The sequence below is a fragment of the Epinephelus moara genome, chromosome 20 (assembly GCF_006386435.1).
Source record: "Epinephelus moara isolate mb chromosome 20, YSFRI_EMoa_1.0, whole genome shotgun sequence".
Lineage (NCBI taxonomy): Eukaryota > Metazoa > Chordata > Actinopteri > Perciformes > Serranidae > Epinephelus > Epinephelus moara.
In genome coordinates this window covers 27,674,056-27,697,730 of record NC_065525.1, presented here as the reverse complement: position 1 = coordinate 27,697,730, position 23,675 = coordinate 27,674,056, and the positions used below count along the sequence as shown (strand labels likewise).

The 23,675-nt window shown below is 41.2% G+C and overlaps 1 protein-coding gene across 1 annotated transcript in view; it reads left to right on the top strand.

The window, feature by feature from the left end:
• The first annotated feature begins 2,273 nt into the window (after window positions 1-2,273).
• The window catches only part of syt7a (synaptotagmin VIIa), a 112,324-nt gene continuing 90,922 nt past the window's right edge, over window positions 2,274-23,675 (top strand). Inside the window, exon 1 of the mRNA XM_050073527.1 lies at window positions 2,274-2,455. Coding sequence (XP_049929484.1) covers window positions 2,422-2,455 — 34 coding nt within the window. The 5' untranslated portion in view covers window positions 2,274-2,421. The remainder of the gene's footprint in view (window positions 2,456-23,675) is intronic.

Genomic DNA, 23,675 nt, shown 5'->3' with positions numbered 1-23,675 from the left:
TTTATAGATACCAGTGGAGACAGACGCATCAGTGACAGGCACAATGATGCTGGGAGCACAGGAGGGGGAAAATCTGGGAATAGACTGTGGTCAAATTAGTCTGCAGAGAATTCTCCCTAACAAATGGCAAAAGATTCTCAATAGTGAGCAAATAGCACAGAGCGCAGCGCAAAACAAAATATCATTAAATGGAAATCACTGCAGGATGCTTTGAGCAAATGACCTTCCCAGCTTTATTGACAAAACGCAGGCAAACTGTTAGTTGTGGTATTGCTCGGAGCATTTGCATCCACAGAACGCCTCTACTCATATCCTATTGAATTGTAATCTGTGATATCAGTGAGCCACATGATTGAATGGAATATTAGCTTTCTATTTTGCAGCCTCGTAAGGAGAACCTGCATATTTATTACTTGAGAGCCGCTGAAAGGCTGCGAAGTACAATAAAAAAACATTACAGACCGCACTGTAAAGATTTCAGGTCAGAGGTTATTGGCTGATGAGCACGCACTGCAATAATTTCCATTTTTAATATCGTGGAGTAATTACACAACTTCTGTTTCAACCATTCCCACCAAATGGCACAGCGGTGATGCTGGCCCCGTGCTGTACTTTTAATAACTGTCATGGCTTATCCCATTTATTTCATAATGTCCCACGTCTCCGTCTGCCAGCTGCATGTAACAAGAAGTTCCATCACAAATTGGAAATTTGCTCTGTGAACAGAAAGGAAAAGTAATTGAAGAAATTGTTTTAAATTGCCTCCAGAGTGGGTTTTTCTAGGACTAAGTCAAGGTCACGGACAAATTGTTCCTCCAGCACTTACTTTGCGGCCTATGTGTGATGTAAGACAGCCTGAATACTGAATGTTAAAATAATCCACATCCCATTTCTGCATCTGATTCGGGGAGTATTTGCATAGCAGCCACATCACCTTGCATCATAAACCGGCAGAGGACACACACAATTACTCCTCGACAGCTCTTAATCTCTGGCCTGTGCCTAATAATGTGGTCAATAAATTCGAACAGGCAAGTGTCGTGAATACAGGGCCATCTGAGAACCATTTGTATAAGGGATAAGGATATGGGTGTGCAGCAGGTGGGGCATGGTTGAAGTGACAGGGCCAGATGGGTTTGTCTTCTTCTCTCCTTATAGCAGTGTTAACTGACACAGGATGTTGTAGCTCTAATGACTCATTTGTCACTGTGGTTAAGAAATATGGTCATGGAAAGTGTCTCAATATGTTTACTCAAGTACTGCACATATACAGTTTTGAAATATGTGCACTTACATGAGTATTCCCAGTTATTCTCTTTATAATATTGAATATTTTGTGCCACATTTAATTGACAGCTGCCAGTTACTTCATACTTTTAGGGCTGCAATTATCACGTTGACGAATTGTCACACAAAAGTAACATCCCTATTTCCCAGAACTCAAGGTTGTGCCTTCAAATGTATTATTTTATCTGAGAAACATCTTCATTTTATAATTAAATAAATTGAGAAAAAACAAATCCTCACAGTGGAGAAGCTGGAACTAGTCAACTGTTGGCACTCTTGCTCAATAAATGACTAATCAATTGAATAATAGCTGGAAATTAATTACAATTACAGCATACAAGGCAGCTAAAATTAGCTCCACATTGACCAGGTGCAACATTAAAATGCTAATGAATCAGTGGTAATAAACCAATAAAATATTACAGTATATTTTATGGCAGTTGTAAGGCTCTGTGGTTGAATTTTATGCCATTTTTGTGAAATCTTGGGGACGTTGGAATTACGTAAATGAATAAAAAAAATAAAAAAAAGACTATATATAATGAGTTATTTTACTTTAAGAGGATCGATGTTGTAGTTAAGTATAATTTTGCATGTAATTGACTACTTTGGTACTTTTACTTCATTACAAATATCTGGATACTTCTCTCATCACTAATGAGATTCCCAATTAAACCATGCAACCCAGGTGCAAGCCCTGCCTGAATCTCCTCATTACACGCAAAGCAGTACTTTTTAACATGACACATGAATGCACAAACAGAATCAACAATGGCACGTGGCAGCAGAGCAAACAGACTTCCTAACAGCAGCTGCAAAAAGTCACTTTTTCCCATTTTGTCCTCTGAGCCACAGTGAACCAGTGGTTATTTGAGACAGAGGGAGGGAGAGACAGAGAGAGACGGAGGCTGGGAGAGAGAAAGAGGGAGAGGAGAGGGAGGGAGATAGTGAGAGTCTCAAACTGGTTAGCCCACCTATCCACTAGGAGGAGAGGAGAGGCTGTTGAGGAGCAACAAAACAATAAACAGCTACTACTACAAACCACATCGGCGGAGTTCACGATACACGCCAGAGGAGTACCAACAAATAATTGAGACAACGCCATCGTATTTGCCTCGGAGTGAAGTAACAGCCATGTATCTGAACAGGGAAGAGGACAATAGCAAAGGTAAGATCCTGTCAAGAATTGCCACTCTTTGCGAAGAGCATCCTGACAGTTTCAAGGTGTTTCATTTCTGACCCGCTGTTTCTCTTTGAGGTGACTGCCTGACATGAAAAGGTGGGGATGTACTGTCACACCACCACCACGTATATATATATGTCATTTTTGTAAAGACAGCCTTATCCTGTGGCATGCACCGGTGATGTTAGTGGAAAGTGTGGGCTGTCATTATGTAATATCAGTGCAGTTAATTGCCTCCTAGGAGGATGCTTATCATTTGCCCAAATCCTGCATTTAATCCAATGCACCGTGGACGATTAATTGTGAACCTGTTGTAGACAGAGGCACTTTATCATATGCATAATTGTGCCGGTGTGCATTGCCTTGTGTTGCCAGTATTTTTGACATTTACAACACCTACTTAAGGGCAACAAAACACAAGGTCAAAGCCTCTAGCTACAATGAAACCCAAGTGTATATAGGTTATTTATGGAGCTCCACAGCTTCCGACATCCTGCAAAAAAAAAAAATACTCACGAAATGCAGCTTATTGCTTAACGGGGAGAGATAACCGTGCAGCAGCGAGAGGGGTAAAGAGGGTACAAAGGAGGCATATTTGAGTAATCTCTCCCACGTGTTTTTGAGGCGTGATTTCTTCTCTCATCGGGTGCCCAGGAACACACTCGACTCGTGTCCCCTGCTGTTACCATGAAGCACAAATAACTCTCTGGGGCTAAGAGGTAATGCTAATTACCACCTAAATCTTCAGGTTATAGGAGAATAACACCTGCTGCTACCGAGGACCGGGGAGGAGGGAGGGGAGGCAGGAGAGGAGAGGAGGGGGGTGTAAGAGAGCAAAAGGCAGAGTGGGAGGAGCCATTTTTGTTCATTTCCCTGTGATGTGAGATAATGTGAGCTCACCACACACGGACAACAACATGATACTGTACGGGGAGGTGTGCGAGCAGCAGCAGCAGCAGCAGCAGCATCCGTGGGTAGGAAGAGGATGGTGGCTGGCGATGAGAGCAGCCCCTGTATGTGCTCACAGAAATACAGATGAAGCCACCCCTGAAGCTGCAATCATTACTATGTTTAGAGTATAATGTATACAGTGTAATAACGTCCAAAAAGTTCTTTAAATGGCTTTTTGTCATTTTCAATAAAAAATCTCAGTAAGGTCACATTAGTTTGACCTACACACAAGTCCCAATAATGAAATTAAAGTAATATGTAGTATAAAAAGTCCCCTCAGGCTCAGATTGACCTAACATTATTTCAGGCTGCTGTGGCTACAGATGACCTTGTTGGCTGCCTTGGTAACCGTTGTCACTAGCTAGCAGTAGCCAAGCTAATTAGCTTCCTACTACTCTCGTTTCACTCAGGATATTAAAGATGCCAACTTAACTTATTTCAGTTGTCATCCTCAAAAATCACACTGAAACTAATGTCAACAGAATTACATACCATACATTTCTTGGAAGTCACTATTTAGCATTAGCTGACAGTGTATGCTAGCTTGGCATATCATGATAGAAGTTGCGAGCTGTCACTAGCTAGCAATAGCCTAGCTAATTCATTTGCTACTACTTACATTTCAGTGAGGATATTATAGATGCCAACTTAACTTATTATTTTCAGTTGTCACCCGGTTAAAATCGTTGACACTAAATTCAACAGAATTGCATACTGTAATTTTCTTGGCTGTAACTAATGAGCATTAGCTATCTTAGCTATCTTTGCATATTATCACAGTGGTTGTCAGTTGCTAGCAGTAAGTTAGCCCAATTAATTAATTTCCCTTTACTCATATTTCAGTGAGGATATTATAGATGTCAACTTAACTCAATATTTTTTTTAGTTGTCACCCTTTTAAAATCTTACTGACACTAATGTCAGAATTACATTCCATAATTTTCTTGGAAGTACCTAATTAGTATTAGCTAGCAGTGTACCTGTTGATGCTAGCTTGGCATATTGGACCAGTGGTTGCGAGTTGTCACAAGCTTGCGATAGCCTAGCTAATTAATTTGCCTCTTCTCAAGTTTCAGTCAGGATATTATAGAAGCCAACTGAACTTATTATTTTTCTAATTGTCACCCTTTTTACATTATACTGACACTAAGTCAACAGAAATACATACCATAGTTTTCTCGGAAGGAACTCATTAGCATTAGCTAACAGTGTACCTGTTGATGTTAGCTTGGCATATCATAGTGGTTGCGAGTTGTCACCAGCTAGCAACAGCCTAGCTAATGAATTTGCTACTACTTATATTTTGGTCAGGATATTATAGATGCCAACTTAAGTTATACTATTTTTGAAGTTGGCACTCTTTTAAAAATCATACTAAGACTAATTTCAACAGAATTACAAACCATACATTTCTTGAAAGCAACTAATTAGCATTAGCTAGCCATGTACCTGTTGATGCTAGCTTGGCATATTATCATAACGTTAGTGATTGCAAGTTGTCACAAACTAGCAATAGCCTGGCTAAACTACTCATGATTTAGTCAGGATAATAGATGTCAGCTTCTATTTTTAAAATTTTTTTAGTCGTCGCCCTTTTAAAAATCATACTGACGCTAATTTAAACAGAATTACACTCCATAAGTTTTTCTTGGAAGTAAGTAATTAGCATTAGCTAGCTGTGCACCCATTGATGCTAGCTTGGGGCGTTGTTTTTTACCGGGACAAGACAGGATATGCATCTTTGCCAAGTCCATTCACAGCTGAGGGAGGTGAGTTAACATCTAAATTTCCATATTATTAACCAAGGAAGCCATTACATTAACTGTCATTGAATTTTGTAATGTTACAGACATTATATTCCCCAGACAACATTTTTGGGCCTCATTTTACGAGCCTTAGCCGTTCCTTTATGTTTAGCACTAAGAAGCAAATACTAGCACACTAAACTAACTGACTTACTGACATTACTGACATTGTCATGCATACAATTATAATGCTAGTATGCTTATCAAGTATTACAGAGTGCTCCAGAGATGACATTTCTCTGTAGGCTGACGCTGAAGCTAGTGTCACCCTGGTTCCCTCATCAAAAACCCTAAGGGACTTTTCCATGGGATTTTGATAAGATAATGATAAGATAACATTGTAGAAAATAAGCTCTTTGGCAAACAAAGGTTTATGATACTTTCACATTTTATTCGGCAAAATAATCTTCACAAATGAACACCACTTTTATGATTTTTAAAGGCTAAATGTAGTTGCTAGAAGTAAAAAGCTGACATTACACTATAGCCTAAACTTACACCGCAGTCACATGAAGCTGTGATGTCTCATTTAGCCACTTGTAAGCAACCACTTTTTTTGAAAGCATTTAAAAGCTTCAAAATTGATGAGTATGGTGTTTACTGACAAATTGTATGTTGTCTCTCAAGCGTGTGTTAACCACAAACCTTATTCCAGGCATCTAACCAAAAACCCATTAAAAAACCCACTGACTTTGAGACAAGGGAATTGGGAGTGGCAAAATGCTAACTCATTTCCGGGTTTAAGGACTCATTTCTGTATTTACTGTCTGAATGTTAGTTGTTGTCACTTAGCTCAAAGCACCATTGTGCCTCTTTGGTACAGCCTCACAGAGCTGCAAGTGTGGCTAGCTCTTTTCTTGTTGAAGGTCAAAGGAAGATGCAAAGGGAAGTGTTTGCAACATAACACATTGTTTAGTGTATGGGACTTCAGATCCGGGAGGTCATGTTGGTTGCAGGTTGCAGGTGTTACAGTAGGTGAGGTTGGAGAATCGGGTGTGAGCATTACCGTGAGGTGGTGAAGTTATTGAAGGCAAGATGCTGCAAATAAATTGTACCAGAAAACCTGTTGTTCAGCTCAGGCGAAGACAAAAGGCTGTTGCTAGGGATTAATGGACTGCAATTATCATAGTAAAGTTATGAGTAGGCTGACTACTAATGTGTCGGGGCTACACTTTTAAGTGAGGAGGACACTGCTTGATTGGCACGCCTTTAATTGATTTGTGTGAGTGGGTGTTCCTTTCCGGCGGGTGTTTCCCTCGCCGCACTGCTGTGGCCTTTAAATTCACACCGCGTCTCAAGGTGGAGTGCCAGGGAGATGGAGAAAGGTCTACCAGGGATATATTGATTATGGCCTCAGAGGATTAAAGGGGGGTGAGGACAAACAGGTTGATCATATGTGAGCCTGACAATCACACAAACTGCCGGCTACCGCCAAATAAACATCTGAAATAAGACTAGAAGGGGTCTCCAATCAATACTGAACCTAAAAAAGTAAATTGTAGAAAGTAGAAAGGGGTGAATTCTGGGGATAAGTGGCACCCTACTTTCGTTTCTTAAGTCTGACGGCTAAATGGCTCGTTATTTATACCCACGGGAAAACATTCAACAACTATTTAGACTACTTACTGATGTTCAAAATGCAGCAGTGTGGGCTCCTGCAGGGTTTGATTGTAGGCCATTAACAGACAACCTGCGGATGTTCAGACCATTCAGCCCACACACAGCCAGCATTTCTTTGACAATATTCCTTAAAAAACATTGTATCCTTTAATGTAGAGGGCAGTTTAAGAATTTATTTAGATTATGTTTACTCAGTGGATTAATGTGTGTGTGTTTTTTTTTTATTATTTAACCTTTATTTTACCAGGCAGATTGATTGAGATCAACTGATCACTTACGAGCAAGGCCTGGCCAAAATGGCAGCAGTTTACAAAAAATATTAATACACACATAAAGAAAAAGCACAGACATGAGAAAAAGAGAGAACGGCCCAGAGTCCTATGGAGGGATTATGCCCTACAAATACAGTCCGGTAGGGGAAGGGGGAGGAGGAGGAAAATGAGGAATTTGAACAAAACAGTCACAAAACTAAATATAGGCAAACAGAAACAAATTTCCTGTTTGTGATGGGTGTGGCAGTCACCCACCTTGGGCAAAAAAAAAGTGAACGCTTTAGGAAATAGGCCATATAAATAGTATTTCAGATCACAGACACAATAAAGACGTAGAAACTGTGACTATTTAAATGCATAAGCCTGTACAACAGTTAACAGATATTTAGAGGTGGTAGGTTATGGGGTTTATGATTAGGATACATCTTTGTTGGCTGGAAGTAAAGATTATTGCAATTATCTATTAATATGCCGACTATTTTTTTAATTGATTGATAGCTTATAGTTTAAAATGCTTGAAGAAAGTAAAACAGACCATTTAAATTCCCACAGCCCAACATTTGATCTCCAAACTTATTTTTTATTTTTATTTTTTTTGTCCGAACAACCGTCCATAATCCAAAGATAAGTCTACTGTCATATTGGACAGTGAAAAACAACAAATCCTCACATCAAAGAAGCTGGATCCAGCACATATTTGACATTTTTGCCTTAAAAAATAACTGAAACAATGAAGAAATAAAGCAATATTTTCTTACAACAATACCTACTCTGTCTTAATTAATGATAATTATGCAAACTGACCACATTTTTCTTTTCTCAGTGAATTATTTATTGGGTTTGTATGGGGCTTTACACATGATAGTGTGTGTTTCTCCTTTTTAACTATCACCAGCAAGTGTGAAAAATCTGTCAGGCAGGCGGCATCATCACCCCATGCACAAGTAGAAGACCGTCCCGACTTGAGAAATGTCTGTGACACACAGATTCACTTCTATTCCCACTTCAGCAGGAATTGAAGCCAGAAACCGGAGGGTTTCTTTCCAACTGAAACACAGTGCAGTTTTCAGCTTGTCAAACAGCAGGGGACCACTAAATGAAGAGCTTTCCAGTTTCATCTATTGATGACTGTTTTGATGAACTGACTGTAATAGATTGTTGGACGGGAGCTGATGCCTTTATCGATCAATTGCACTGAGGGAGAAAGGTTCAGGTACAGGTTAGGTCTGGGTAGACGTGTTCTGAGAGGGAACCTGTGGTTGACTGACTTCATGTATTATGCATGTAATCACCCTGATCTGTATAACTGACAACAAGAGGTGGATCAGTAATACCGCTTTATGGCCTCTCATGGTGCAGCAATGTCACCTCAGGACATTTTCCCCTGTTGTCTTATTGCAGAGTCCAGTTCAGTCCAGTGCAGAACAGTACAGTTATAATGTTATAAATCCAAAAATAATGAAGAAATCTGTACAGTGTGTCACTTGTTTGCTTTGGTGCATGAGGTATTATCCTACCGTGTGTCGACATTTTGTTATCTCCCTCCTTTTTGTGATGCTAAGTCTGGAGACAGAGTTTGTGCATCAGGGACAAATTGCCCTAAATTTATTTGATGTGTGGTCCTGTACTCTGTCTGGCATCTCACACTATCTACCTCTTGAATATGATATAAAGTCAAACGTCAGGTTCGCTATTGATTTAGGTTGGTGCTGGCCTGGGATTTGGGCTGGACTCTAAATCTCTGGCCAGGGGTAACCAATCTAACTGACGTGACTCTGGCATCCGGGCCCGCAGTAAGAGACATCCTCAGGTAGACTTAATCTGTGTACTAGATCTGCAACCTTAAAAGGTTTGATATGGTCAAAGTAGGAGGAATACCAGGAATGTTTCAAAAGACAAACGTTTATAAGATAGCGTATGGACATTTCCTCTGTTTTTCTAAGACTGAGTGACCTAATTCTGACCTAACTGCTCTTATTTAGCCATGCCAGTGACTCCAGAGATGGCAATGTTGGTCGGTCCAGACTGAATTATCTCAACGACTATTAGATGGATTATGATGAAAATTTGTACAGCCATTTATGATCTCCAGAGGATGAGTTAGAATAATTTCAGTGATCTTATAATGTTTAAATCAAGCACCATAATCTGGCCAACTGTTAACTTGTCCTGTACTTAAGTTTATGACCAAATACCCACAAAACTAATGACATCTCCATTAGCCTAATCTGTACTGTGTGTGAACTGCTGATTAGCAAATGTTAGCATGCTAATATGTAGGGCTTCCCCCTGAAAGTCTGAGATTCAAATCATCAGTTGAAGACCCCTCAGTAGACTGAGGTTGCTTCAAGTCGAGCTGTCGTCAGTGTGCGGTGTAGGCTATTTCTGGTGGCGTTTTGGTTCCCAGATTTAGCTGCAGAGTGAGCGCTCTTCACTTACAAGCTACTCTTTGGTACAGGCTGCTGCAGACACAGAGGTGGCTGCCTGGTGGAGGCACTGTAAGGCTCCAAAATAACGTTATCTTCTGCCTGTTGCTTAGAAGTGGGAATTCAGCATCACAGCAACTTAATACGATACAGTCTCTGGCTTTTGTTTGATATCTAGTGCTGGCAAAAATGTTGTTGCACATTTCCAATCCGTCGTTAGCATAATTATCTTGAAATTACCCGAATGTTACTGTCACACTTAACCTCCTGCTGAACCCTGTTTAAAGTTTCACACTCTGTATGGATAAAAAGAACAAATAGTTGAATATTGAACAACTGAAGCTGGTTTGACTGGTATAATTCTGAGTCAGGTGCAGCCCTACTAATATGCTAAACTAAGATGGCAACATGGTAAACATCAGCATGTTAGCATTGACAGGTGGAGCATATTAGCATGGCTGCAGGCTTTTACTGAAATAAAGTAATCAACTCTCTAGTTGTGGGCCTCTGACTTTGTTACCACTTCTTCAAAGGTGTGGACACAGATTTTGTATAGGTTTGATTTGCTGTAGTCACTTACGGCTAAATGAAAAGGCCTTCATTATGCCCTGGGTTTTTGCAGGTCTTGGTGTACTGGCTCGGTGTTGTATGGTGTCTCGGTATGCATCAAAGGGTTTTAACTGCTCAGGAAATGAAATGTGAAACTGAAGGAATTTGCGGGGAGTCTTTAACATGGTGTGAAGTATAAGTGTCAGCAGAAGACTGTGAGTTCCTAACCTCTTTGTTATTATTGCCCTGTAGAAATTGATGATGTCCCTCTACTTCATGGCTGTTTTACTAATGTGGGATGGGAAATTATTTGGGGGGATTGCTGTGGCAGTCTTGTAATGTCCATGCCTCTTAGAGCAAAATGAATTGAAAAAGAGACGGATGCTGGGAGAAAAGGTATCGCTATGGGCTTAACAGCGGCATTCAACAAGTCTATATTTCTGTGATCAAACTTAAAAGGAAGATTACTGGAGATATTCATTCATGATGCCCTCTATTTTCTCTCCTAATATTGTTTAAAGCATAAAGCCGCCGCGAGCTATTCTGTGGTCCTGTCAGCTCGCTGTGTTGATATCAGTTATAGAGTAGATGAAAATGTCATATTTCACAGCAACGCCTGAATTAAACGCAGTGGATTCAGTCTGCGAGCATCAGATTGTCGAACACAATCGCAGCAGAGACCTTTAGATATGTAAGGTACATAAATTGGCAAAGGGAATAGCATAATTGTAGAGAGCGCTTAATCAGCCTGTTTGACATTTAACAGATCACTCCATCACTTGAGCTCAACTTTATTTAGCTTTGAATGGATATTCAAACGGTTAACAACTCCAATTTATTATACAGATGTATGTTGTGAGCCGAGCCATTGGGAAAATCTCGAGGATCACGGGAGTCAGGGGATCAGGCTACAATGCTGCAATGGAGGCAATTAGATGCTTTTGTAGGAGCACCTGCAATGAAACATGGATTTGGACCTGCTGTTTCACTGTTCCGCTGAGAGAGCTCATCATCCTCCCTGGTGAAACAGGAAGCAGTATCAGCTGATTAGAGCAAAGCGTAATCACACTTTGAATCGTTGAGCAAAATACGCCGCAAAGAAATAAAATTGCATTTGTAAAGAATAGGAAAAAGAAATGACTCTTTATTGAATGCCCTGCAGAATGGTTGCAATACCTCACTTACATAATGTGAAGTTAGTCTTATGTAATGTACGTTATGCTGGATATAGAGCTGCAACGATTAATCAACCTGTTGTCAACTATTTAATTAATTGATTTTGAGTTGTTTTTTTACAGAGAAAAAAAAAGTCTTAATTCTCAGATTTCAGCTTCATAAATGCGAATATTTTCTGATTTCTTTACTTTGCTGTGACAGTAAATTGAATAACTTTGGGTTGTGGACAAAGCAAGACATTTGAGGATGATCCCTTGGGCTTAGGGAAACACTTATTGACATTTTGTTTTACCATTTTCTGACATTTTACAGACCAAACAACCAATTACTTAATTGAGAAAGTAAAGGACAGTTTAATCAACAGTGAATGTAATTGTTAGATCGGATGCAGCCCTAGCTGGGTATCGCAATTATTTTGTCATTTAATTTGACCCATTTGACCTCCTTTTAATTGATTATGAAAGTCCTGTTTTTGAATATGACACATTATAAGATATAAGACCGGATCTATGTACGAGACTTGTTGATAGTTATTCTTAGGGTGGACTCGCTCTTAGCTGACTGGATCATTGCGGAGGAGGGGGAGGTCTTTTACTTCTCCTCTCTCAGCCATGTTCTGTCCCTTTCTCCCTTTCTCCTCTGTGTCTTAGGGAGGAGGAAAAAGGACAGCGCCTGTTAAAATCAGCCGGACGGCGGGTTGGGGAGGAGTGATAGAAAGCAAGAGGTAGAGAGGCAGACAATAGAGTGAAGGCGAGCGTGAAAAGATGGAGAGAGCAAGAGAGACAGAGGGAGAGGGAGAAGCAAAGAACAAGCCCTGGAGTGCTAGCCAGTCAAGGTCACACAGAGGAGAGGAGGCCCTGCGTGGATGTGTCTATGTGTGTGTGTGTGTTAAGGGAAAAACAGTGGGGATGGGAGGCCTACATAGTAAAGAATGAAGGGTTGGTGACAGAGGATTGGTTTAGTCTGGAATCAGGGATTTTATGGGGGAGGGATGAAGAAAGGAAGCAGAGGAGGGAAAGAGAGATGAAAAGAGCTTGTAATATGGCCTCACAACACTCTTCTTATACTTAATATACTCTTCAGTTCTCCATTTGTGACAGGGATGGCTTAATAAACGTGTTACTTTTAACACTCAGGCAGCGGTGGTGCATTTGTAATGTTTATGATTACACCGCATCTGTTTGTAACGTGTCCATGTATGATGTTGCATAACCATCCTGTCCCGTCGTGTTGATCCATGTTCTCTTTGCAGTCGCTTTCTTTTATTCTCTCTGTTGCTTTCATCCCCCCCCTCGCCACTCGATGACCCTCGCTGTCTTGTTGCCGCTCCCACTCTCAGTAGGTGCCACGATGCATTCTGTTAAAAGTAAATAGCTCTGCTGGAGGTACATCCGACCACCTTTCTGTCCTCTGAAAGCAAAGAGACGAGAAAGAAACTGTTAATCCCATCCTGAGAACTTGCTGTAGTTTAGATTAGCAATGGAGAAAGGGGGGACTATTGCATAATGGATAGCCCGGTGCTTGTCATCTTAGGATCAAGTGTTTTGAAAGCAGGATTGTGGTTTGCTGAGAACATCCTTTATTCGGTTATCCCAGCAGGATGCAAGGAGTCACTTGGAAATGTGATCACTGCTGTCTCTTCAAACATATTAGCCCTGTTTGCATCTCACACCCAGGAGAGATTACGCTTGTGAACAGTTGCCATAGTGTTTTGAAGCACCAAGGTGCTGATGTGAAAGATCTGAGGTGGCTCGGGTGCTCTGTGACATTATCTCTGCAGAGCAATGGTGTGTGGAGTCGTGATAACGTATGATGACTTTGTTTGCAGAGGAGGTCAAGAGTTCACCCCGCGGTCGGCCCCCTGAGGTCACTCCCAGCTCTTACTGTCATTGTCGAACAAAGTCTCTGTCTTGATGTGTTCATGCTCCATTGATGTTATTTTATTTTACTTTTTCAGACAGAAAATGTCCCTTTTCCCTCCCTGGCATCTTGAAATGCATTCACCACCACTAATCCTCACATTAAACCTCCAGTGGTCACACAATCGCATTCGGTTGAAGACTCCCAGCGAATTCTTGGCAAATTATCCTGTTGACAGACATCATTACCATTCCAAAGAGTAATTAATCTTTCCACACCATGATTTTACACAGATGAAGAGTAATCGCTTCTGCAATAATGGGTTCAAAGCATTCTGACAGCTATGGAGTGTAATTGCTCTCATCTTAAACAGACCCTGTGGAGCTGACCTGCAGTGTGTGCTCCAAATGACCCTTAAAGAACTATTTCACTACTGTAAAGATGGTCTTATTGTAAAACTAGGCAGTACAAAGATGCAAATACTTTTGAAATTGGTGCTACGTGACCAGAAAAAACAGAGAAGAAGGACCCTAGCATTTGCATTTGCTCAAGAGGTATTGAATTTAGAGCTACTAGAATGCCCTGCGCTGTACGTGCACTGCATGTACTCAGTGCTCCAGCTGATGGGTGACGAAATGCAAGCTTGTACGTTCTGACACAGGAAACAATATAGTAACTAAAGATCTGGAGTGACAGTTAATCTGTGAGCTAAAATATGTTTCTTTAAAAGCATTTGAGGTGAAAAATAAGCAACACAGTAACAGAATCTTGGTTCAGATTTTATTAGCGCTGCTTACTTGTACCGTTTGATCTAATTTTTTAGAGCCTCTTTTTACAATTTAGGAAACAGCATGGCACTTCTTGCTCACAAATTCTCGTATTACAGCCAAACAGTTCACTAAAGTAGGTTTTTAGGCAATAAAATAGACAATACAGTTAACAGAATCCTGGTTTATATTCAATCAGTACTGCCTATATTTTACAGTTTGGTCTGAGTTTGAAAGAGATAGAGAGAGAGACGGGTCTCTTTCACAAGCTACTTCTGTTCTTGTAGTATCTGCTGTGGTGGCGGGCATTCACAAACGTAGAAGTACACTCTGTAGGTAGCAACAGTGCACAAGCCAGTGAAAATTGTATTTGAGCTGGGATATGAGCAGGGAGATCTGGGCGCTGGTAAGATGGAGGGGAGTTTAACCAAATTACAAATATGTCAGTCAAATAGGTTTGTCAGTTTAATATGAGTATTAGACTGTTTTTTTCCACGTAGACTTTTTTCCATATCGAGTTTGAGAGTTTGAAGGGGTTCGACAGGACGATTTGGGTGACAGTGACGTTCACTTAATAATCTAAACTTAGCCCTCCAAGCTAATACATGCTAACTAAACTAACGACGGATCGGAAATGTGCAACAACGTTTGCGGACACAAGATATCATACAAAAGCCAGAGACTGTATCGTATCAGGTTGCTGTAAGCTATAAATTTATCACTCCTAAGCAGAAGGAAGAAGAAAATGTTATCTTGGAGCCTTAGGGTGCAAAGCCTCTCATTCTGTGGGCAGCTGCTGTGACACTGAGGAGCGCTCACTCTGCAGCTTATTCTGGGGACCGAAACATCCTCAGAAGTACACTGCACACTCTGACAAAAAACAAACAACAAACAAACTCTGATTGCTTGACTTTAGGAATCTCAGTCAACTGAGGGGTCACGAACTGATGAGATTTAGATCTTCAGCTTTCAGGAGGCAGCCTTATTCACCACAGTACATTTACACATGCTACCCACAAGTATCCCATTAACATCATTATACTGAAAGCTGATTGGATAGAGACGGACAGGAAAACAAGAGGGGGGAGAAAGGAGCATGACGTGCAAAAAAAAGTCCCCAGCTGGAATCAAATGCTGCTATATTGTATCTTCTTAACCATCATCTATCCACAGGGGTGTCCCAACACTTAGCTTGATTGAAATGAAACCGCCTTGGTCATTAAAGTAATATGCTTAAGGAGCCAGAATACTTTGTCAGAGCTGCTTGTTGAATGGTCCAATACCTCCTGATCACCCCACAGCTTTCTGTCGTTGGCTTATTAGACAGAGCTCCTGTTTCCAGTTGTAATGCTAAGCTAGCTAAGCTAAGGCTGTTGGCTAGAGCTTTATATTTACCATACAGACATGAAAGTGTTACCGTTTCTCTCATCTAACTCTTGGCAAGAAATTATTGTATAACCCCAAAATTTAAATCATTCCTCTACTGGAAAGTCAAGCAGCCAGTTAGTTCAAATAAAAAAATGTTTTAATAGTAAACAAAATATGTGGTAAAGAAAGAGAAGTATACAAGGGCAGAGACCTTTGCACACCTGTGTTGAGACGGGCGCGTAGGAGAAAAATTAAGGGAGATAAATAGGCCCACACAGTATCGACGCTTATGGTGGATTTATTTTTTAATTTAACACTTGTAGAAAAAAGTGCTGACAGTGTGCAGGAGCAGATTTTTGTGAGGAAAAAAAGACAGGTGAGAAACCGAAAAGCAAGGTTTTTAAAGAAAATATATAATTAATGTTATTACAGGAGATGCATGACGCCGTTTGCTTCAGTACAGCATGTTCCACAAGTTTGTATGTGTGCTTGCTCGAGCATTAATTTCTGTTTTTGTGTGTGTAGCCGCACTGTCTCTTGGTATTTAGCAAAAAGTGTGTGATTTTGTGTGAGCCACCCTGTATCTGGCAAGGTAGTCAGACTGACAGATTGGGCTGTATGAGTGCCATCTCCTCAGCTTGGCTGCCTGAGCGTTTCTCCCTTGCTCCTCCTTCCTCCCTCCGTCTCATCTCCCTATTACCCTGCTTCAGTGGTGACCAGCAGGGCAGGGGATATTTTTCCTTCATTTGCCTTATCTAGCTTGCTGTATAGGTAGGCCCTCTCCCTGGATTAAGTCCACTCACTGTTCCATAACTGTAGCTACAATACCTGATGGATCAGCCGCCCAGGTCTGTCTCCCCCGTGCACTCGAGCCAGGGAGGTAGCTCGTGACAGTGTGAGGTTAAAATGCCACAGACGGCAGCGAGCGCTCTGTGTGCATTACTCTCCTCCATTAGAGCTGTTCTCACTTTGGTGCCGCATCAGGACTAGTTAGAAAATTCACAAATACTGTAGATGAAGAAGAAGAAGAAGAGGGAGCTATTGTTCTGCAGGGGCTGGGTCATAAACAGGATTCAACAGAGTGATTGTGTGTCTCTGTGTGTGGGAGAGTTCACACAAACTGTTTTCACACTCATGCTTTTACTAGAACGATAGTGACAATGATAGAAAGATTTTCAGCTCTCAGTATGTCCTCATTTTGCTCTTTTTTTGAATTTTGGTAAATTGAAAAAGATAACATTTCAGTGGACACGTTCCCACAGTTATTATGTCTGCTTTAGTTGTGTATCTAGCCATTTGGGCAAATAAGGCATTTTAAAAATTGGCATCTTTTGTGCCTGCGGTGCCCCACTAGAGCTCCTTGTGGAGAATGGGATGGAAGTAGCATGGGGGAAGAGGAGGAGGAGCAGGAGGAGGAGGAGCAGGCAGAGCAGGGAGTAATGAGCCCAGGCAGGAGGGACAGATGATGTGTGTGGGAAAACCTGACATAGACAAAAGAAATGCACAGTCCCACATCTCTAAACCCAAATATGGATTCACGTGACTGATTAGGAAATGGAAAAGCTGGGGAGGGGGGGGGCAGATTAGGGTGCTTGGGATTCATCAGCTGAACATTTCGCTAAAAAGAAAAGCAGCGCTCACCCCATTCATGGTGTAACTGAGTACCTGTTATGAACACAAAAAGATCAAATTACTGATACCAACAGCTGGGAGACTCTTGTTATTGTTCTCTCTCCTCCCACTCCATCTCCAAAACTGATCTGGATTACTGTTTTCGTTGCTCCTCGTGATTCCCCACCAGTCATCTAACTTTTTGCGCTCGCAGGCTTATCATTCTATGTTTGCCTTGGCAGTGGCGTGAATTGGTGCAGCTGGAAGAGCACAATGAATTGGATGCAAGCAATTGTGCATGCATGGGAGTGAGCTGAGAGAGCTCAGCCCCGGACTCAGTAGAGCTGAGACACACCAGATTGAGCTGGCTCGTCCAAGCAGTACATTTCTGATTGGTCTGGGCTACAAAGCTGAAATGTGCCTTTTGTGCCACTGGTCCTCAAATGTGACATGCTATAGAAATGTCTCTCACTCTTTTTCTCTCTCACGCTAATGAACAGCAGCACTTTTCTACATCCACAGATCATTTTTCATGCGCGCAACATTCATTGATTAATGCCAACTGCCCTGAGACCCTTCTCAGTGATTATAGCTCTCAGGCTTGGGAGGGGCCACTGATACTCTTAATGAATCATAAAAGGCGAAAAATTATACACTCCAACAGTCTTGACATTGGGTGATATTTCAATATTTGGACACTCACTCTAGGAGTCTATTTGCCCACAGAGTTGGCACACGCTCAAATGCCCTCAGACACGCATTTGCACAAGTAAACAGAGAAATCTTGACTTTGCAGTCCCATGATGTGTTCCATGCGTTCAGGATATTTGGGTACAGGCAGGAGCCTGCTGCACACAGCCCGGAAAAACAAACACGCAGGTCAAACAGAGAGCTCCCAGAATGCACTGTGATTCAGCTCAGCTCACTCACCACAAAAATAAGCATGTTGATTACATAATCAAAACAAGAAGCCCGAATGCCAAAAACCACTATAAAATAATTGTCATGCTATCATCCGGAGTGCTGACTCTACAGTGCATCCTGCCCGTGGTGATGCTCCGTCCTGGGTGGTAATGTTTGTGAGCTGCTACATGAGACTGATTGTGCTAAATTATGTTGTCTTATATGTGATTATCCACTTGATAACGACAATGTATTGTTTGCCCACCAGTGACGGTCAGCACACACTTAACAAGATGATGGAGCTCTCCACTTGTTAATTGAGCTATCATAGAGAGGCATAATGCATGCACAGGACGTCATACTATCTGCCTCTCATACCATCTTTCCCTGGGGTTTATCTGTTCCTCCCTTGTCTCTGAGTCCATTGCCCTCTAAAACACCCTGCTTAATTACAGAGCAACAGAGGGAGGAGGTGAGGACAAAGTGGGAGAAACGAGCAAAAGCCAAAAATACGCAAGAAGAGGTTTTCATCATGTAGCTAGAGGAGGTAAAATAGGCGCACGAGAACAGCTGTGAGAAACCGATGCCAGAGAGAGAATGTTCATAATTAGGATTGTTTTACAAGTAGCATTTCTCAAAAATTACAGTTAATATTTGATGATGGCTGCACTCTGAGATCCCCCACTGAACAGGCTCTGACTCTGAGGCAAACACACAATGACTGCACATCAGACATGGCTGAGGATTGACAGGCATGTGGCTCCCAGCTTCTTCCGACAGTCTTCCTCCTTCTTAAAGCGCCTGACAAACCTCATTAAGGACTGTTCACGCAGGCACTATTGACATGAGACATACCAAGAAAGGGTCATGTATAAAACATGAGTCGCCCAAGGTTGTGCACAAGAGCCTACGCGTGGATCTATAGCTAGCTTTGTGCTATATAATCTTTAACTGTAAGCACAGAGGCACACGTGATTCATGTGTGGTATTTACCGTCGGTGTCTCACGCTGTATTACATGTTGGTGTAAAAGAAAAATGGTTGGCCCTGTTTTAATAACAGTGGGGATATTATCATTCAGCGCAGACAGATTCTGCACTCACCTCTGTTTCAGTCCAGCTCCCAGAGCCACGTTCAAACCCTCTCCTTCACTCGTCTGAAATATTAATATAATGTAATAGGCTATTTGTATTAAATATTTAATTCTGTGTCATATTTGCATCTCATAAACGGCTGGTCAGTATTACTTTAGATTACCTTTGAAATTTAAAAACTTGCAGTACTGGGAGTGAATGAGAATGGCAGAGGAGCTGCAGATGGTTGGAAGAGGAGAGGAGGGGAATGTGTGAGCTGGGAACTGCTTCGGAAAGTTCAATGAAAATGCTTCTTGTGTCCTTTTGGCTGCTCCAGTTTCCTCTTCTTCTTCTTTCCTCTTCTAAACACAGCGCTCTCGGCTCTGTCTCCCTCTGTTTATTACCCACTGTTTGCAGCAGTACTTTGTGTAATGTGCTCCAGACACATTTGACAGGCTGGACGTGGACCATAAAACACCTCCTCTTGGAGTACTATCTACTAAGAGATCACCAGCCCAGGTATGTGGAGTCTGGGACGTTTAGGAAGAAGAGCGAAGAAAAAACTGAGCACTCAAAGGCAGGTGAAGTCTGGTGCACGAGGAAACCAGGATTCCTCAACATAAATAAAGTTGAATTTCGGATTTAAGTCATATTAGTAATATTCCAGTGGGGCAAAAAATAAACCGTTTGATGCTCTGGTTTCCCGAATAACCTCTCACAAGCTTTAATGTGCTTTGAGTGGTTATATTGGAGCGTATGACCATCTTTATAGTGCTGACCTGAGGTTATTACTGCGTGCAGTGATGGAGAAGGAAATGGATTGCGTGCAGCCATTGTCGTGCTGTTTCACTGGTTTGAGGCACTGCTCCTGGACGTTAAGTTGTAATAACAGGCTTTTGTTATGCACCCGATGCTCCACCTGTTGGATGCTGCTGTGCAATCTGATTTGGGAATGGAGACCTGCATGTTTGATTAAGCCGCTTGTTGAGCCACTTGCATAGTTTTCATTTACAGATGTTGAACTTTGCTTTGTTCATTCTTATTCTACATAATATTTAGCCGTGCAGCTGAACAGCAAGCTGTTGTTTTAGCATGAAACGTAACAGGAAGAATTATCTGCAGCTGAGCATTGTATCTCATTATCATACTGTAATAACTGCATTTCAAGGTCATAGTTATTATTAGTATTTGCCAACAGCAGTTCAGGCTATTCTCATGCACTGTTCATACGTATACCTATAAAAAGTAATGCACCAGAATTCATATATAAGATACGTAATCTTGAGCCAGTAATTGTGTATCACCTTTGTAATCAGGAAGCTGTGAGCATGACCAATGTGCTGACAGGAGTAAAGGAGGAAGTAGTATTACAAGTGAAAGTCCATGTAATGAGTAGGAATGGGCATTTTAAGTAACTTCTATAATCGAGTACTCACATTAAATTATTCACATCGAGGGCTTTCAAAAAAAAAGAGGAACACCCAAGCAAAAAATGTGGATGGAGGTTAGAGTAGCCTACCTTTCTTCACTCCACAGACTGTCGAAATTAGCAATGATATGCAAGTTTAACGTTACATAGCATGCACTGCACATTTAGTTTGTGTATTTTGTTGAAAGAAATCCAAACATCATTCTGGTCTGGCCTGGTCACCATTCTGCCTGTAACATTAGATCAAGTGATGTCTGACTGAAAACTTTGAATGTTATCTGCAGTAGTGCTAATCTTTCATTTTCATTTACATTTTTGTATATGATTATGTTTTCATTTACAAAGCAAAAAAGGATTATTCTATACATTCAATGAATACTGATTTGTGTACTTGAGTATCTATGCCCATCCCTTGTAATAATATAAGACTAGTATTAGGGACTGTGTGAGACCAAGTGAACTTTGAGTTATTATAATTTACTTGAAGGTTTTTTCTTTTTCTAAACCTAATCTATTTAACTTTACTAGCCTAATTCTAATCTATGCAACTTTACGTTAAGTATGTAATGTGACAACACTCAGCCATGTTTCTTTTCCTAAGCCTTATCTACATAGCTTAACTTGCCTAATCTATGTAATTTTACGATGAGTATGCAATGTGATGAAAATGTTACGCAAACCTAACCTACATAACTGTACTTACCTAAACCTAACCTACGAAAATTTATGTTTTGTAGTATATGTAACAAGGGCTTACACGATTCCTCATGAAACTCGAATAACTCATTTACTGAAAATCACTGAATCATTAAATCCTTTAAATGCTGAAGACCTCATTTTTTCTTCAAGGCTCCATTGTTAAGGTACATGTTAAGAAGAAGCCATTGTATTCTCCAGTATCCATGTGAATATGTTCGTTTGCACAGTTTTGCTCAGCCTGGATGAACAAGTTCTCATCAATAATTTTAAGATTGGAGACTGGAGTCCCACAGCAGGGAGGGCGAGTAATGATTCAAGGAGATAAAGATTTGTGACAGGTAACTGTGTGGTGACTGCTCTGCTGCAGCGTGTCAGTCCTGAATAGTCAACGGTTTTCTTTAAATCCCTTAGGTTGTGAAGAAGACCTTGTTTTTCTTCAAGCGTAATGTTCACTTAATTATTAAGATGGTGTACATGTTAAGAGGGGATAAACTTCATTATACTTAAAATTCTGGCATTTACTTGTACTTTTACTTTCACTTTCAAACTTAAGTAATAGGTGACTTAAAGGTATACCAGAGTCATTTTCTGCTTAGATAATTTTACTTTTACTCAACTATGACTTTCAGGTACTTCATCCACCACTGGTTATACTGTATACTACACACTGTGTTTTGCATGGATAATTATTACTGTGGCACAACTTGCTTACGTTGTGGACATATTTACCTTAAAATCATACATTCATACTCAAAATAGAAGACGTGATTTAATAGTGCGGATTGCAAAATGACAAAAGAGGGAGAAAATAGCGAGGGGTGAAGAGAAGAAGCAGGCCAGAGAACATGACAGAAAGTGTCCAAAGTTTGGGACACATCAATTCTTAAGCATCTTAACAGAAAGCATCTGGTGCACAGAGTGGACTCCACAGAAGGTAACATTAACAATAGACGTCAGCCTCCCTCCAGGCTGCCGGCACCCTGAGCTCCCCGGTCACGCCGTATGACGCAAAACCCGGGGACCCCCGCCGGCAGATGAGTAAGATGTTCAGGGTAGCACATAGAGAAGCCAAACGCTGCTCATCTGCACAAACTACCCACAGCTTTGTGCCACTGCGATGACACAAAGCAAAGCTGTTTGAAAATTTGCAGAGTTTCCCTTTTAAGACCATAAATCAGTATGGTGGCTGGTTAGACTGTCACAACTGCAGCATTTTATTTACTTATAATATGTGTATTTCCTTGAGCAAAACTTAACGTAAGCTAACTTAGGGACATGACCGCAGATAATAAAATGCTGAGTCAGTTTGTAAGAACCTGTTTCATTCCTGTTATTGTGATAGTCACACACACAGAGCTGCAGTACTGCCCTCACAGTGATGCATAAAATAACCCAACTAGAAAAGCACTCGGAGAACGCAGACCTCCGCCAAGCAGCTCGGATTTCCTGCCATTTTATTATTTTATCCACTTCGCTTCAACCGATCACCACCAAAATTTCATCATCTGTTCCTTGTCCCATTATCAACCTTTCCTGAAAATTTCATCAAAATCCGTTCAGAACTTTTTGAGTTATTGTGGAGACAAACAAACAGACAAACGCCTCTTTAGCGAAGGTAAAAATCAAAATATCAGGTAATGTAAGTAGCAGTTGGAGCCTAAATAATGTTTGCAATTTAAGCAATATAAATGTTGACATTTAAGAGACCTGGCTCTCACATTCATACATGCTGAACATCCCATATTCGTGCAAGGTCTTCCTGGCAAAAACGAGTGGACTTTGGCGAGAGTTTCCGGATAATGCTGGGATCTCTGTGCTGAGTGCATGCTTGTTATGACTAACCCTTCTTACTGAGGCTCTGTTTGCATTTAGAGCCAAAATGCATCTTATCTTATCACCAGTGAGTAGCTCTAAACACAGGTGTAATTGCACCCACACAGCTTTGAGGCTCCCCTGGGATTGAATCGCTCAAACAGCATTCAGAAGGGTCAGTGATGCATGTGACTGCATATCCAATGTAACGTGAAAGCAAGGGCCGTGGGGTCATTTTCAACTTTGTACAACACGCACACAGCACGACAAGTTGTTTGTTTGTGGCAGGGAGCACGGGCAGTGTTTTGAAGTGGATTCATGAGGGGAGGTCTGAACAGCGTTTCTTGTCTCTGTGGCTCAGCACAAATGTGTTTTTCCGTTCCGCAGCAGTTGTAGTTTCCCACAGACAAAATCAAATGTGAGCCAGGAAGCAATGTAGTCACTTTTAGACACATTCTGATGCCAAGTGTGATTTGCAGCTCAATCTAGACATATTCTGTATACAGTTGAACTGAACAGGGCATGAAACACATGTGGAAGGGCTGACGGGATTATGGGCCACAGCCACAAGGATAAGGCCGTGCAGGATTTGTCAGAATTGTGGACAGCAAAAGGTAGAAATAATGTGTATTTATTGTAAAAATACTATTTGTTCTTATCAAACTATAACCCAGTTGGCAATCGTTACTGTCAGCAACGAAGTGCAAAAAGATTCACAGTTTTAGGGAGGAAATTAGTGATATGAGTGATGAGTAAGCCCTGCTTTTTCCTTTTTGGCTTTGCAGTGGAAAGCAGGCTAATGAAAAGCTCTGAGCATCTGTAGGCCTGCGTGCCCATGCTCGCTCACTGTCCTCCTCCAGCCAGGCTACACGGCCACAGCCATAC